This window comes from Carassius gibelio, chromosome B9, assembly GCF_023724105.1.
Source record: "Carassius gibelio isolate Cgi1373 ecotype wild population from Czech Republic chromosome B9, carGib1.2-hapl.c, whole genome shotgun sequence".
In the NCBI taxonomy this organism is placed as follows: Eukaryota; Metazoa; Chordata; class Actinopteri; order Cypriniformes; family Cyprinidae; genus Carassius; species Carassius gibelio.
In genome coordinates this window covers 6,918,097-6,934,135 of record NC_068404.1, presented here as the reverse complement: position 1 = coordinate 6,934,135, position 16,039 = coordinate 6,918,097, and the positions used below count along the sequence as shown (strand labels likewise).

General features: G+C 38.9%; 1 protein-coding gene across 1 annotated transcript; it reads right to left on the bottom strand.

Annotated features, from left to right (window-relative positions):
• Positions 1 to 1,183: 1,183 nt before the first annotated feature.
• LOC127964327 (tumor necrosis factor ligand superfamily member 11) lies at positions 1,184 to 8,465 on the bottom strand. Its single transcript, XM_052564504.1, has 4 exons — positions 8,231 to 8,465; positions 5,498 to 5,533; positions 3,296 to 3,431; positions 1,184 to 3,178 (listed from the first exon to the last, which is right to left on the bottom strand). The coding sequence occupies exons 1-4, from the start codon at positions 8,414 to 8,416 to the stop codon at positions 2,757 to 2,759; spliced, it is 780 nt and encodes a 259-aa protein (XP_052420464.1). The 5' UTR covers positions 8,417 to 8,465; the 3' UTR covers positions 1,184 to 2,756.
• Between the last annotated feature and the right edge of the window lie 7,574 nt (positions 8,466 to 16,039).

Below are 16,039 nucleotides of genomic sequence, written 5' to 3'. Positions count from 1 at the left end.
CAAGCATTTTGACATATTTGTTTTTCTGTTGCCATAAATAAAAGGGAAAATATCAGGACTTAAAAATAACAAGATTACAAGTAACAAGTAATAGCTGTGTACATTTGTGTGTGTTAAGATTATTTGTATTTTATGGTTACACCACTTGACATTTTTTAAAATAATAATAATTAGTATTATTGAATACTATACTATATTTCAAAAATGTGAAAAGTCAACATTAATACAAAGACAAAGACTAATAATTTTTGTATTATAATTTATATTTATTTGTTACATTTGTGTGTTCAAAGTGTAGTTTTTTTTTCTAGTTACACCACTTGACATTTTAGAAAGACGTCATTATTATTATTATTAGTTTTGTAGAAAACAGTTTAAATGTTTTTTTTTAAATGAATTGAACTGAACCTAAACAAAGATTAAATGCTAATTTAAATTTAATCAGTCATTTTAATTTTTTAACTGCCTACACAAGCTGATTTTTTAAATCCTGATTAAATGATGAAAACACTTCTGTTTAACCTTTTTGCCGTTGAATAATTCATTATGATGTTTCAAAGACAAATGTATCATTATATTGGTTGCATTTTTTTCCCTCCCCTTAAAAACTGCAATATTGAGGTCAAGCTTCATATGTGGCCACATCACCCTTGGATTCACAGACCACAGTGTTTTCAATTCAGCTGGCTTTGTTGAGTGATGAGCACTAGCCCTGCGAGTTCCTCTCAAACCAATCTGTTAACTTGAGTTAAACTTGAGAAATACACAATGGGATGCTGTTTTGTTTTTGTTCTCCTACTTCTATTCTCTCAGCATAGAAGAGGTCCAAGCTAAATTTTGGTCCAAATATCTGCAATGAATTAGAGGATAAAACAACCGTCTCTAAAGGGTGGATATTATTTTAAGGATGACCGTGTTCCCACCTCACAGCTAGCGTAATTCACCCGTTTTCTTGACAATACCACAAAGAAAGGAAAGACCAAACATTTACTTTAGCTGTCACATCCAGAGAGGAGCCAGTTAATGCTGGGAACCGCCTGGACTTTTTCTTTGTCGAAGCAATATTAAAATAACCATAAGGCATATGTAAACTATGAATGCCTGGGAGGTGGAAAGCATGATAAATATGAAAAGCGTTAAGCACATCACATTATCAAAAGTATTTTTCATTAACAAAATGATGTTTTATTTAGAAAATTATCTTTATTAGGTAGAATAGTATAAATAAACATAATTAAACAAAACTTTTGCTAACATATGAACAAAAAAAAAATGTAGACTTTAAGGCTGCAAACCATTTTAGGCTTGCTTTGGGTTGGTAACAATATATTCTGCTGTCCACAAACATTTGCACACAGAATTTGTCAAATTAATTTTACTTAAATACAAAGTTTCTTAGTGAGAAACTAATCCATCTCTGCTTTAAACAGGAGTCCTGTGCCTGGGACAAAAGCGCATGTATAACTGACCTAAAGTCAACGCCCTTTATCCAAAACCTCTTGAAGTATCGAATAAAGGCAATTATACAATTATATAGACTACAAAACTGTACAACAGACAGAACATTTGACAAACATTCTATCATCACAAAAAAATAAATAAATACACTTAATGCATAAAAAAAGAAGAAAAAAAAATTAAATTAGAGCGAACCAAACTCAGTTTGGTTCTGCACATCGCTTCTCACACCGAGTCAAAGACAGTCCAGCTGCCTTGATTTTTGCTGAATGTTTGTATACGTTTTGTTCAAGAAATTAAATTTTAACACCATTAAAAAAACCAAAGGGCAGCTCTAAATGTCCAACAGTGAAATTCATTAGTAAAGTGGGTGAAATTGTAGGAAGTGTCTATTCACCAGTTTGGCACAATTCAGTTGTCTCTTAGAGATTCTGCATGATCATTTTTACAAAGTTCAACGTAGCCATGCTTGCTAGAATGAAACATTTCATGGTAATCAGACTGTTTTATATCTTAATCCAATCAATAAATGTAATTATGAAATTCATAAACTAGTGATACACTGGCATGTCATCGTTTATTACTATCTTAAGGCAGTTACTTTTTGGTTCTTACAGCTAACATTACATCACTATGGCTAAGGCTGCAAATGGGTTATTGCTTTTATAAAACACTTCAATGAACCAGAAGTTCATACTGAGTAAGATCGAACTAAATTTGAGCACTTAGTTTGTATGTTTTCCCTCTGTTGTGAAGGTCACAGCAGACTACTGAGATATGGCATACTTTACTAGGACTGTCCAGCATGTCTCCACCACTGTGATTTGGAGCATTTTAAGAGTATGGGTACCAGTATTGGACTGATACCCATTACCAGTAGGGGCACTTTTCTGGCACTTTTCTGCCCCTTGGAAAGTTTTTGTCTTGGCTCCTGTTGAAATTGCGATCGCGTCCCAGGGATTGCGTCGGGCCCCCTCTCTGGTCAGGGCCCTTGGAATCGTCCTAACCTTCACCCCTTTATGGCGCCCCTCATTGCCAGTATTGGTACTTAACTATAAAAACACGGACAGAGGCCTGAGTCCATTCTTGGTTTTCTAGTGCTGGTCCTTAAGAGCTTCAATGGCACAATTGAGAAGTGTTCAAAGTTATAATGTGCTCTTAAAAGTCATCTATATTGAACAAAAATTCAAAAGTCAGTGATCAAAAACAAGTGCTCAGTGGTTCATGGTCACTTTAAAAAAAAGTTTGTAAGGTTGCAAAATGTGCATTAACATGTTCAGTAGCAAAAATGATGCAAATCAATTGCTTATCTTAAAAGTTCCAAAATACGTCCCGTCAGCTGTTGGATCCAGTAGCCATGCATTGGATACATTGACATAAATACCATCGCCATTATTCAGTTGGATACCTCTGCCCTGCTCCACGCAGTACATGTTGTACTTCGCGATGTTCCACTGCACAGTGCCGCCGCTTTTTGTAAGGAGAATAGCTGGACCTGCAGACTGCGTAAATTTCTCTTGAAAAATGTATTGAAACAACTGTACATTGCTGACGTCCTCTTTGCTCGAGTCGTGATCTTCAGCGTATCGAAAGCAGGTCTTGGCATATACATAGTAATAGCCAGCTTCTTCCACTTGAATTCTTCCGTCATGGTATCTCATCTTAAAATTCATCCCTTGATTATCATCCCAGGTGATCGTGGTTATAGAATTTCGATTTTCTGCAAAGGCAAAAGTGACACAATCAGAATAAACCTGTTTGATATATATATATTTTTTAATAAAGTCATTTCTGACATTCATGCCACGTGATTTTGAAATAAACAGCATATACGTACTGGCTGAAAAATTAGTGGGCGACTTGATGGGAAGGTGAGCTGCCGGCATGCGTGTGTCCTTTTTTAGTCGACATTTGTCCTTCCTCTCCTTAATACTTTTGAGTGTATCAGCTATTAAGGTTTCACTGTGCATTTCCTGAGAAAGAACAACCAAACACATGACTGAATGATCTTCACAGTGCAGATTTTTATGATCATGATCATCTCCAATAAGAAAGCAAGAATGTTCATTGTAGATATTTCATGTTACGAAGTGGGATTTTGGACCAATGACATTTCAACATGATGCAGCATTAACAGAAACCTGACAAGCTAGTTAGAAAATAGTGTCAAGTTACACTTTGAGTGCTCTTTTATTTTTCTTATTTCACACAAGCAACATGCTTCAGGATATTGGTTAAACGACAACATTGCATTATGACCATTTAGAATTTTTTTTTTAAACATATAAAAATCAAGTCCTTAAAGCTGAAATGTGCAAAAGTCACAACCAGGGTCCAAGAACTTCCACTGACTGGAGACATAGTTCTGTTTCTCAAAGTCAGTATGTCACATCAGGCTGGTTGAGCTAAATGTCGTTCATTGATAAATTTTCATGAATGGTTGAAAACCACTCGAAATCCAAGTGATCGAAAATTTGGTTTCCAGATGCAGATCAGGCTCAGAAGGCCAAGTCTCAACTGTCTCAACTGTAATAACACTACCAGGCTAAAAATGTGTAATGCTGTTTCCTTCATGCAGTCTCACCTGCTTAGGTATGACTGAAATGTTCTCAATGCCTCAAGGGTCTTTAGAAAAAGTCCGAAAGAATGACATTTCTGATAATGTGCAAGGTCTCGTTAAATGGAGACAACAAGCCAGGAAGTCCAGCAAATCTGGAACACACTCAATACTTCAATACACTCCCTTCAACTGTGTGAAATCTAGTCTGATTTGAGGTAGAATATGTCATCATTTTATATATATTATACCACAAAGAGATTTATATAAGTGGTAGTAGATTAAGTCCCAAGTAAACGCTATATTTATGAAATATGAATTAAATACCAATTCGAATAGCAAACAAACATAATAATTACGGCTTTTAAGAGCAGAGTTCTGGATGTTGTTCGGTGCTCTGACCTTCTTAAGAATTTTGGTAGACCGCAAACAAAGTAGGCCAGCACATACAAGCTCTCAAACTAGATTGCATTTAAGCAACATTAAAAAGCCATGACATAGCATGTATTTAATCACTTTTTTCAGGTTTACGTTTCCTCGGAAATAAGTTGTCCCAGGATAATGATAAAAACAGTACGGTTCTCATGGCCTGGCAAAGCAAGCTGTCAGAGAAAAAAAAAACACTTCATGAAGCCTAGAAGACCATGAATAGAAATGTTATATAGTATTATACCTATAAAAAAAATGCACTCTGTGAATACAGGAAATAATCCTTTAAATGCATGTATGAACTAAAGTCAGCACACTTTATCTCTCCTCTGATTTCTCTTCACAGATTCTGATATTAATCAAGACAAATAGATTTCTAAACCGCAGCCAAATGTCTTTTCCAAACCCTACAATTACACTCTACTACATGAGGAAAGCACAATGGGCACTGCATCCATATGGACCATATATAGATGTTTAAGCAAGTCATTTGTAATTATAGAGCCAGTAGACCTGAGACATGGTTAAATATCCAAACGAAGTTACTGACAAAGAAGAGTTCGAGGGACTTTGACTTGACCTTTTCACAAGGGACTAAACCATCACGGTTAAGGAAATGTTTTACAGCAGCCGTGATATTCTGGCATGTTTATCCTTATTTTTTTATACAAAATATGTGAAAATACCAATGAAAGCACATTCTGTCTGTCCAGTAAACACTACTTACTGGAGAGATACATGTTTGGAATTTCTTTGTTTGTGCTTATAAGAGGAAATGCCTTGATATGGGCACATGAAGTGTCTACAGTGCTAAGAAGGATGATTAGTCCATCACACCCAAACCTGCATAAAGCATCAAGTGTGTGTTTAAGTGGTGTTCTTAAATTGCATTTCGTTTCTTTCAAAAGATTCCTAAATGCAAATTGTGTGGTGTAAAATGAGGGAAAGAACTGCAAACCGCAAGAAACTGCAAACTGATGCTGTTTCTGAGTCTGAGCCAACATGCACAGGGATGAGGAACACAGACTCATCTTTTGAAGTTTATAAGCTCACCTCATTAGGACTCTGCTGGGCTGAGGCAAGGTCGACCTGTAAAACACAACAAACACAGTTCAGTCACACAACTGCATCCAGCAGGTACCACTGCACACTGCAGGCTTTTAATGCACTAACGGGAAAGCAGGCTTACTTTTATTAAGAAATTAAACTGGGCTTGACATGCACGGAGAACAAACGTGATGTAAGATGTGCATTTACTGTAAATCCAATTTGATGAGAACTAATATGTTCAGCTACTGTGTGTCTTGACCAATGCACTTCTTTAACATTGGCGGGAAAACAGAACAATATCATCACATAGGGTTTAAATGAGATGCTTATTATGTTCATATTATATACTATAGACAGCAGACCAGAATCTGCACCTGCAGAACACTACAAAAAGTCTTCAGACTGGAATGCTTGCCATTCAAAAGATTCTTCAACATAAGTGCAGAAAATGCAAAAACTTATTTCCATTTGGGTTGAATGAATAAAGAGCAACATTGTGTTCTTTGTCAGGTATGTTCACGCACAAACCAGTTTTTCTGTTATCACTACATCAGCCACATTTTTGGAAATGAAATGAACTGTTCTCACTCATCTTGAATTGTGATCACTATTTAAAGTGGTAAAACTAGGCCGTCAAGCTGTCAACACCTATCTGAAACTATGAATAGTGCAAGGGCTCAGTTACAAGGTATTCTTAATACACAGCACAAAAATCTGAAACTGTCTGTAACTGTAAATAACTCCAGATGGAATGCTGACAGACAGAATGAGCGAGATTCACAGTGTTTGATATTGTTCTCATTTCCTCTATACACCGAACAGCATTTGATATAGGCCTACATGCGCTATTAAAGGAATGAGAAGAAGCTTTTTGCAAAAGCATTTTATTGTCATATATGGTTTGGTTCAGTTCAGATTGTCCCTGCATCTATTTCTGAGGATAGTATGAACCATGAGCCAAACACAACTGACATTCATCTTTTTCCCGTTCTTGCATCTGTTTCTTTGGCCCTCCACCAGCACACAAGAAGCCTCCGACATACACCGCTGTGTTTGGGCCAAAGCCTCACAAAACAAGATGTCATAATATTCTCCACAGTATTTAAACTACAGGAGAGAGGTCTGGGCATGACAACATATCTACCAAACATATAAGTATCAGACCACCAAATGTTTTGGAGAATCAGGGTGAAAGGGCAAACTTGACATGACCAGCAAACAACCTTCACAGAAGGGGAAAAAAGATTCTTTTTACTTTCTAGCAACTACACTACCACAAACTGAATTTCTGAATTCAGGAAATTATGTGCAAAGCATCTCAGGATGCAGGTCGTGAAGAAGTTTCTAGTAAACAGCTGGAATCTAGACCAAAAAAGAACTTTGGATTTGTTCATCGTGTTTTGGGCACATAACATGCCATCCCTTTTGAAAGGAAAATATATTTACCAATATATTTCTTAAAATATATTGTGATATATTGTAATATATTATTTTCCCTTTTTATTTTCTAATATTTTATATATTTGAATACATTGAATAATATATTAATGATACATATATTATATAATATATTGCAAAATATACAAATGATTGCCGCTTTTAATATATTGCAATATATTGGAAAAATATCAATATATATAAGAATATATGCCTAATATATTACATGATATTTTCCAATATATTGCAATAGATTTTGGTTTCATAAGGGATAATTCACATTTGTGTTATTTTATAGCGCTGGTGACTTTAATTTTGTTCTAATATACTCAGACAGGAATGAAAAAACATGTCCAGCCCTTTGACTGACACTGTATGTCTCTGTATGACTTGTAGGAGAGCCTCAACTGCAAAGTTAATGTCCGTTTTCCTCAGATTTCTGGAAAACAAGGAAAAAGGAAACCAGCACTAGACCAACAACACATTCATAATAAAGATCAGCAATGCCACAAACCAACATTTCCTGCGTCTGCAATTGGAATATACAGTTATTCCTAGAACAAAAATAGTGTACAAAACAAAACAATTTAAACATTTAATAACCAGCAAACTAAAGGACGTGTGTGAGCAAGTGCTTATGAATTCGGAGAGATCAAGAAATAATGTGAGATCTACACTTATAAAACACAACCCCTATAATCTCACATTGATATATTTGTGAGGTGACAGTCTATTAGTACTAGCAATAATTTCAAAAGAAAAAAAAAAAATGTAATTAACCAACTATCTGAATCACTGAAAATGTATGGACATCAATAGATTTAACATTTTGACAACTATCTGAAGCGACGTTTAAATGATGACAGAATATGAAATTAAAATCTGTTGAAGGAGCGACTTAAATGGACAGATCAAATTCTATTTTTTTTCAATTACTTTTTACCTCCAAAAATCGTGCAGCTTGTAAAGCATAGAATCAATTGTTTTTGGAAGTTTCGTTAAAACCCCACTTGGCACAAAAAGCACTGAGTGGGCACAAGGCGCTTCTCCGCGCGCGCTCTCCTTGATGTTCAAACGCGGCGCGTCTCTCACTCTCAGAACCGTTCTGCAGCGCTTGACATTCAGAGTTCACAGCAGGTTAAACGAAACCAGGCCTCAAAAGTGCTGATACGATTTAAAACTTTAAAATGCATGCACCTAAATTGTGAAAAAGCCTGTAAGAGTGTTGCAATGAAAGAGTTTATGAAATAAGGGGGGCTTTGCTTTCCGCCTGTCTTTGCTTTCTTGAGAGTTCCTTACCTCTCGCAGATAACCGGTTAAGTGCAACAAAATCGCCACACTCGACGCGACCTGCAGCAGTCCCATGACAGCGAGCGTGCCGAATATGAGCGCTCTGTGCGTGGATCCCGTGTGCGCAGCGCGCCCCGGAGCCTCTTCCATATCGATATGATTCCGCAGGTAAGCGCGATAATCATTAGCTGCCATGAGCGCTCGATCGCGGCACAGATCCTCTCTCAGTGGGAGGACTCCACAAATGATCAACGATTCATATAAACATGTGGGTGGGCAATGCTGTTGGCTTCGGAGACAGCCAATCAGATAATAGGCACAGATGATCTCGCTTTTTCATGTTTCCTTTTTTCTTTTCTTTACTTCTTTTTGTGAGAGTTCAGTCAAGAAGAGCAGGTTGCTGTAGTCTTATTGCTATCTAAAGAGATGAGGACTAGCTAACCTGGAGATGCACGTGACATTTACTTTCTACATAAAGTAGACATTTTAAATAAATCAAGGGATTTGTTATTATTAGGTTAAATACCTTTTTTCTCGCAACAAAGTACCACACAAACCGCAATGAGATTAAACACACAGCTTCCTAAAACCAGTGTGATTAACGTGACAAGTGCATAATAATAAACTACTTGCACTTTAAACCCACTGTAATGGGACTGTGTTGATACAGACTATTACTTCCTGGAGTGATGTAACATTACCTCCTGTCTGTTGTAATACTGAGACCACACAAGATTGTGGCTGTGCTCATGTGCTACCTAGACAGCATTTATTTGTGTTGTTCCCAGTGAGCTGCCAACCTAGACAATGATTTTGGGCATCAAATCTAGTGAGCTGCCTATGCAGACACCAGTTTTCAACATCACTGAGTTGCCTACGTATCATTTTCTGTGTAATACCTAGATGCCTACATAGACAGCATGTACTCATGTGTTACCTACCTATACATGGGTGTTATACCTAGTGATCTGCCTACCTAGTCAATCATTCTGGGCATCAAAGTGAGCTGCCCATCAAGTTGCCTACATAGACAACATTTTTGCTGAAATACCTATTGAGCTGTCTACCTTGTCAGAAACTTTGGTGTAATGTCTAGTGAGCTGTCCACTTAGACAATATGGGTGTCGATTTAGACACCAGTTTTGGGAATCATGCATAGTAAGCTGCTTCTCCTCCTAGACAATTTTTGGACATCATATGTAGTGAGCTGCATACATAAACACCAGTTTTTGACATAATATTGAAATGCCTACCAAGACAGTGTGTTTTGGGTAGCATGCCAAGTGAGCTGTTTACCTAGACAACAGGTTTAGGCACCATGTCTAATGAGCTGCTACAATTTTGGAATCATGCCTAGTGAGCCTATTTTTGGGTGATGTACCTATTGAGCCACCCAGGTAGAGAAAAAAAAACAAAAACAAAACAAATTAGCTGCCTGTCTAAGGTATCACAAGTGCATTTCCAAACATCCTGTCTAAGAAGGTAGCTCACTAGCTTTTGAGACACCAGCAAAAAGTTCATTAATACTACTCAAACAGATGTTTCTGCTCCTACACAATCTAAACCGCATTGAACAACTCACAAAATTCAACATTTGCAGTTCAAAAATCTATAAATAACGGCAACTTTTCAGATCAGCATTCATGATATTCCTGAAGAGAATCAATGAGTTGCCGAGTGTTTATCAGAACTTATAAACATGCTGAATTTTTGTTATTGCCAAGCTGAACAGATGTTAAAAAGAACAGAGCTTTGTTAGCAAATGTGCCTTTTGTTGTTCAAGCAATTACAAATCCCAGCAGAAAAACCTGTTTAAAAACATTTATTTTAGGCAGCTGCAGAGAAAACGGCAGTTTGCGAAAGAGAATTGATGAACGTCAACAGAGTTCATGTGCTTGGCTATCCCCCATTTATCCAGCCTCCAGCGCTGAAAGCTTGTAATGCTCCACCATTATATCAGCTTTTTTCAAAACCACAATTATTACTCTGGTTGCAAACAGCACCACGCTGGAGTTTGTGTGACTTCTGCGTAACTAGTGGCTGCTCGCAGTGTTTTGGCAACGAGCATTCCTGCGGACGACGATCGGGTCACCTGCATTCCCCTTCTGAAACTAGGGCAAGGCCGGACTAGCTTGAGCACATTCCATAACCTTATGAACTTGGCTGCCCTCACAGGGACCGCTATCCCACAGCACGCCACATTCACTCGAGAGTCATTAATATACCGTGAGAACCCTCGTTTTGCCGTGGGTTTCTCGTGCCTCTAGCTATTTTCCACAGAATGCAGGCGCTGCGGCAGGAAGGTTTGGGTGGTATTTATACCCTTTTGTTTTGCCATGTGAGCTGTTCTTGCCCAAGCCAGAAGGTAGTTGAATACGCCGAACCCAGCACTCCATCAGAATATGACAGACGGCCAAAACCAGGCAGTGTTGAGAGCAAAGCAGCCGAAACCACTGGCAGGCACTTTCCTCAGTGCTGAGCAGGCCCCGGGAGCGTATTATTAGCTCTCCTGTAAGCGTGGTACTGTACACACAGGATGAGCAAGAGCACCACGCCAGAATCCTTCCCATGTTTCACAGACTGTGGAGTCACCGTGAGGATGTTTTTTTCTGGCTACAGACTCCATGTGGCTACGCTAAAGTGTCTCAAGCCGACCGCTTTCCTTGCAGAAACTTCACAATATTTCAGCACGCAAGGAGAGGCAGGAAGTTCAATCTGAAATATTAGCATCACCGCAGAGCCTCGCTCATGGGATTTTGTATTCCATGGAACTTTTCGTTGTCCTTTTAGCCTGCGGGATTACATATTCATAACCCTGATAGTGCTTAATAACACAGCAACAGCGCTGCGGTCATTGCTCATATTAATCTGTGATCAGTGTCAGAGCTGTATATGCACAGAATTAAGAAGTTACCACGTTCCAGACTTCAGAAATGGGACATGAAAGAGTGCAGTGTTGTCCTTTGCCTTCTCCGCCACATCCTGTTTGGTAAGTCATCCCAGAGCACACAAAGAACACTCGCCTCTTCCTCTTGTCTCCTTCCTTGCTCTCTCTTTTATACATCATAACAAGAGAGGTCTTGTAAAGGGCACTTTAGCTCTGCTCTATGTCTGTTTCGGTCTTCGTACTTCATGCGAAACAACCAACTTGGTGACAGATAAATTGGCATGACTGCATGGGTCTTCCATGCACACTGAACACATATTTGGCAAGAGCTCCAATACACATGGCATGCTGTGTTCTAATTGGCTGGCGGAAATCAAAATCATGTTTACAAGTCCCCGTGCAACTATAATAAGGAACATCAAGTCTTAAAAAAGTACTCCAAACAGTTTAGCTTGGAGATTGGTCCCCTTACATGTCGGTCAGACAGCCACTTCCTGTCTAAGTAGGCGGTTCTTGGCCATGATAAAGTGCAAAGTGGACTGGTCTTTATGTTGGTAATAAAAAAAAATGTGGCTAAGCGAAGACAAGGGGGAATGTGGTTTTGACCAAGCACTGATTTGAAAACATTACTTGCGAAATAAATGTGCCAAAAATATTCAGGCATAATACATATATTCAGTTTCACTTTATGAGTAGTTTCACTAGTTGGAATACAAAGCAGATTATTAGAGCATGCGTCAATGGTTTAACAGACAAAGACTGGTGTTATTCCAGAGGAATCACTCTAGTCTAAGCTCAGTCTAGGGATTATAATGTCTAATTGCTTCTAGTATTTCTAGGAACTGCTATGAATCTTGTGCCAACATGCGCCATGTTAAGGTTAACCATTCTGTAGGGGGAAATGGCCCACATAACCTCTTATTTTGATATGTGATCTATTGTTATGGTTAGAAGGCAGCTTATAAAAATACTTGGCTTTAATACAGTAGAGGTTTTGAAGATCTGGATGGGGTCATAGTCTACATTATACTTCTCAGTGAACATTGGGACAAAACCCAATGTTTTATCATTTTGAAAAACTAAATGGACCATAACAAACATCTAGAAAGATAATATTGTTTTGAAAGCCTGTGCCATAATGCACCTTGATGGTAATCGATATCACTTGCTTGGTTCCAAAACCTAGTGAAATGGCAACAGAGGCAGCATTGTAAGGGAGCATTGGCACGCTCCAATGCTAAAGCCCAAAGTAAACTTTCTCTGTTTGTACACAGTCCATGTGACATCAGAACAGTCCACAGCCTGATTTTTGTATCCATAAGGACAAAAGAAATGTCCACTAGATATTACTATAAACAATATTTGTGTGGTGCACACAGATTCCCAAACTTGTGAGGTTTCAAGATGCTGACTAGGAAGGCAGCTGCCTATGTAGGCAGTAGACAGCGAAGCAGTACAATAGGTTTTGGTCCAGGGCTAATATAATTCAGGTGGTGCTTGCTGTATCACTATGGGGTGATGATTTTAAGATGAACAGTGTGGAATAGGGCAGCGGTAGACCATTACAGCTAAACCGTCAGTTAGAGGCTGCCCAGTCTCTTATTATCCCAAGATAAATTGCAACTGGCTCCTTAGTGAGCGCACAGCCGCATTCACGACTCCGCACAAGACCAAAACATGCAGCATGCCACCAGATTAGCACTGCCACCCTGTCTCTTCCTGCACTCCCCACAAACAGCTTCCTGCTTGTTTTTCCGTTAGTTAAGGCCTAATTTGAGTAGCCACAGCGCTGCCCATTTTAACTCTCTAAAGCTTTCCAGCTGGCAAAGAGCTCCTGTCCTACTGACCAAGGTATTACCACTGTGAAGATGGTACAACTTGCGGCTGCCGTGTAATGTGTCACTGGTTATTTACTCGAATAGTTGGAGACATGACTCATACACGGTGATTAAGAACACCCCGTTCATTAGAAAATCCCCCAAAGCTAATCCGGACCGTTTCCATGTCAATATGGAGGTACATGCCAGGGAAAGCTACAAGACAGCTGAGGTCATGGAAGGGTATAGACATTTTTTTTTAAAAATGATGACAAGCCTGGGTCAGGAATGACTTTGTCAGGAGACAGGAAGCAGCAAGATCAAAGTACCGACATTATGATATGTCAGGTTGATTTAAGCCCGGTGAGTACGGCAGCTCTAGGTTTCACCCACATGTGATTAATGTGTTTTCAGTTACTTGAATAAAAACATGTTCAACCATGGGAAACACTGAGTCCTCTCCGCAGCAGCAAAGGGTCACTTTCTCATGCAAAGCCCCAGTAAACACCGATATTTTGAAATGACTCAGCTGCTCTTCAAATGAATGAGGGGTCTTGAAGACCTCTTGAAGCTGACGCTCTCCCACTGTGGGTTTCTATGGCCAACCTCACTAGCTTATGGGTGCGTGAAAGCCCTGTACCACCTACCCCAGAGTTCAGTTTCAGCCCACAAACACAACAGAAACCACTGCCATGTGCGTCGTCGTGTTGTCTGAGACGTCCTGGTTACGGCCACTCGATACTCCTTGCTGTGAGGTAAAACAATGGCCTGTGGTCACGAATGGAAATGAACTGCCAATAGATTCAGAGAAATTGGCACAGGGCATTATCTTACAGCCATCCTTCCAAGTCACCAACTCCCGGCCACTCCTGTTAATGAAAGGTGCTGGGATCCGACCCTATTGTGATGGTCAAATGTCATCTAGTTCATGTTCTAAAAGGTTGAAACAAATAGGGTGGTTGTTGGAATCTCTTCAAAACGTTGCTATCTACAGTATCTTTCCTGCCAACCTTTATCTAATATGAGGATGCCATTGCACTGGCGTGACCTTATTGAACTGTGGCAACTATTGTATTTGTGTCAAAATGAAATGTAGTGTGCCATGAGAAATAGCTTTTATGAGTGTTTATACCGTTTGTGAATAGAGGAAATGAATCTGAAAGACTTTCTACACCCAGCTGTCATCAGAACTTCGGCGATAAATCATGGCAGCTTGACCGTCGCATTGGACTGTGTGCTAATTTTTGTGAGTCAGTGCCTAGCCAAATGCGATTTGTCATAATCTATTAAGAAAACATACATCTGGTGCTGTACTGATGCAAACTGAATGAGATCCAACCCTTTGTGGTTAAACTATGTTTTATTTTCAACAAAACATTCATTAAGTCGCTTTTATTGAGGAGACAAAATAGAAAGCAGTGAGGATGAGGTAGGTGGAGATTATTTACCATATGTCGTGAATTTCAGAGCCGCTTCTCCTCCACAATGGATTCACCCAGCAACGCAGTTTTTGTGTTAGGGCTGGGAAGGAAGTGATATCATTCCCTGAATCATGGCAGACCCAAAGGGGGGATTCCAGTCTAAGACTAAGCCTGTCTGATGTCAGACCACACCAGTTGGGATGTGAGGCCAACCTAATAAAGTCAATGGGTCTCTGCTTGTGTTGGCTGAGGGCTGCTGAGAGGCACCTCCTGTAATGGTGCAAGGGTTGGGTGTGGATGACGGCACAGAGGGCTTTAATCAGTACGTTAATGGGCAATACATTGAATCTGCTCTATTGTAAGACTTGCTGCCATTTGAAATTCTTTTGCCAGCATGTCATTACAAAGCCTGAAATTACTGTGAACCTCATCGCCATTTAACAAACATAAAATCTGTTGTTCAAGCTTTGGAGGATAGCACATTTTTCAGCTTTAGTTACAGTAAGGACTAGCTTCAAGGGGTGAAAACAATACTTGACAACTTTCATTTAAATGGATAATATGACACTTCCCCCCCCCCATTCCTCTAGTGTTTTCTGAGTTGTTACTGACCTTTTTCCTCCTTCTCACTGACCCTAAAAATTAAATGGTCCAGTTTTTGCTGCTACTATGCAAACAAACGCCATTCACATGCTGTCCGAAATACAGCTCCACTTTACTTGCAAGCTGTGGCCCGTGGGGTTTCTTTCAACTGATCTGTACTATAACGATCTGCTTATAATTATTTTTTAACACGTCTTTGCATTCCACTGCGCTGCTTGTCAAAGTGTGCAAGATGGACTTGTTTGACCTTCGCACCTATTGTACATTTCAAGACTTTCTCCGCATCCCAAGCATGACAGATTTTATGCATGTATGTCAAGTGTGAGTGATGAAGCACTTCATGTCCACAAGTTAACATTCTGGCAAGTTCAAGTTCTCCCAAAATTATGTACAAACTTTTTAAACAAAATGTTCTTCAGTTATCTTTTCTTTAATAATCCTCTTAAAACGTTAACACAATTTATAATCTATTCACACACTTTTGTTGGATATCTGTTTAACTTTTTTTTTTTTTTTTTAAAGCAACTACTTTTCAATGTTCTCTGAAAATCTCTATAATGTTAGCAAAATGATCAAATTTAATGTTTCTTTGATAGTAATGCAAGACAAAATTAGGGCATTCTGAATGTTCAAAGAATGAACTTTTGCACGTTTAGTCTCAATGACGACAACTGGTGCACCAGAAGTTGATCACAACTAATTATAATATTTTACATATATATGTAAAATATTATAATTAGTTGTGATCAACAGTTATTAGAAATGACAGGAAGAATTTGCTACTACCACAGTGTGCTGTAGGAGAGCTCTATTCTGGGAGCATGTGTAACACTGACATTTCAGCAGAAATGCGCAGGAAGTTGACACCATTATGTATACAGTACACAGACCATAAAAGAGTGTGTCTGACATCTGAAGCTTGCTGTAATATGGGATGACATGTCTTTGCAGTTTAGTTCAAATTATTGCTCTTTTTATAGAGGAGGTCATAGGCTAAAGATATGTTTCCATGGCACAACAACATCTTTTATCTCAAATATTTGAGTTGGAGATGTTGGGAGAGTGGAGAGTAAATAAGCAGACGTCACAA

Excerpts from the sequence above, each read along its gene's own strand:
- LOC127964327 (XM_052564504.1), bottom strand. The coding sequence starts at position 8,416 with ATGGCAGCTAATGATTATCGCGCTTACCTGCGGAATCATATCGATATG. Across the intron at positions 5,534-8,230 it reads TAACCGGTTATCTGCGAGAG|GTCGACCTTGCCTCAGCCCA; the intron begins GTAAGGAACTCT and ends TGTGTTTTACAG. Across the intron at positions 3,432-5,497 it reads CCCAGCAGAGTCCTAATGAG|GAAATGCACAGTGAAACCTT; the intron begins GTGAGCTTATAA and ends GTTCTTTCTCAG.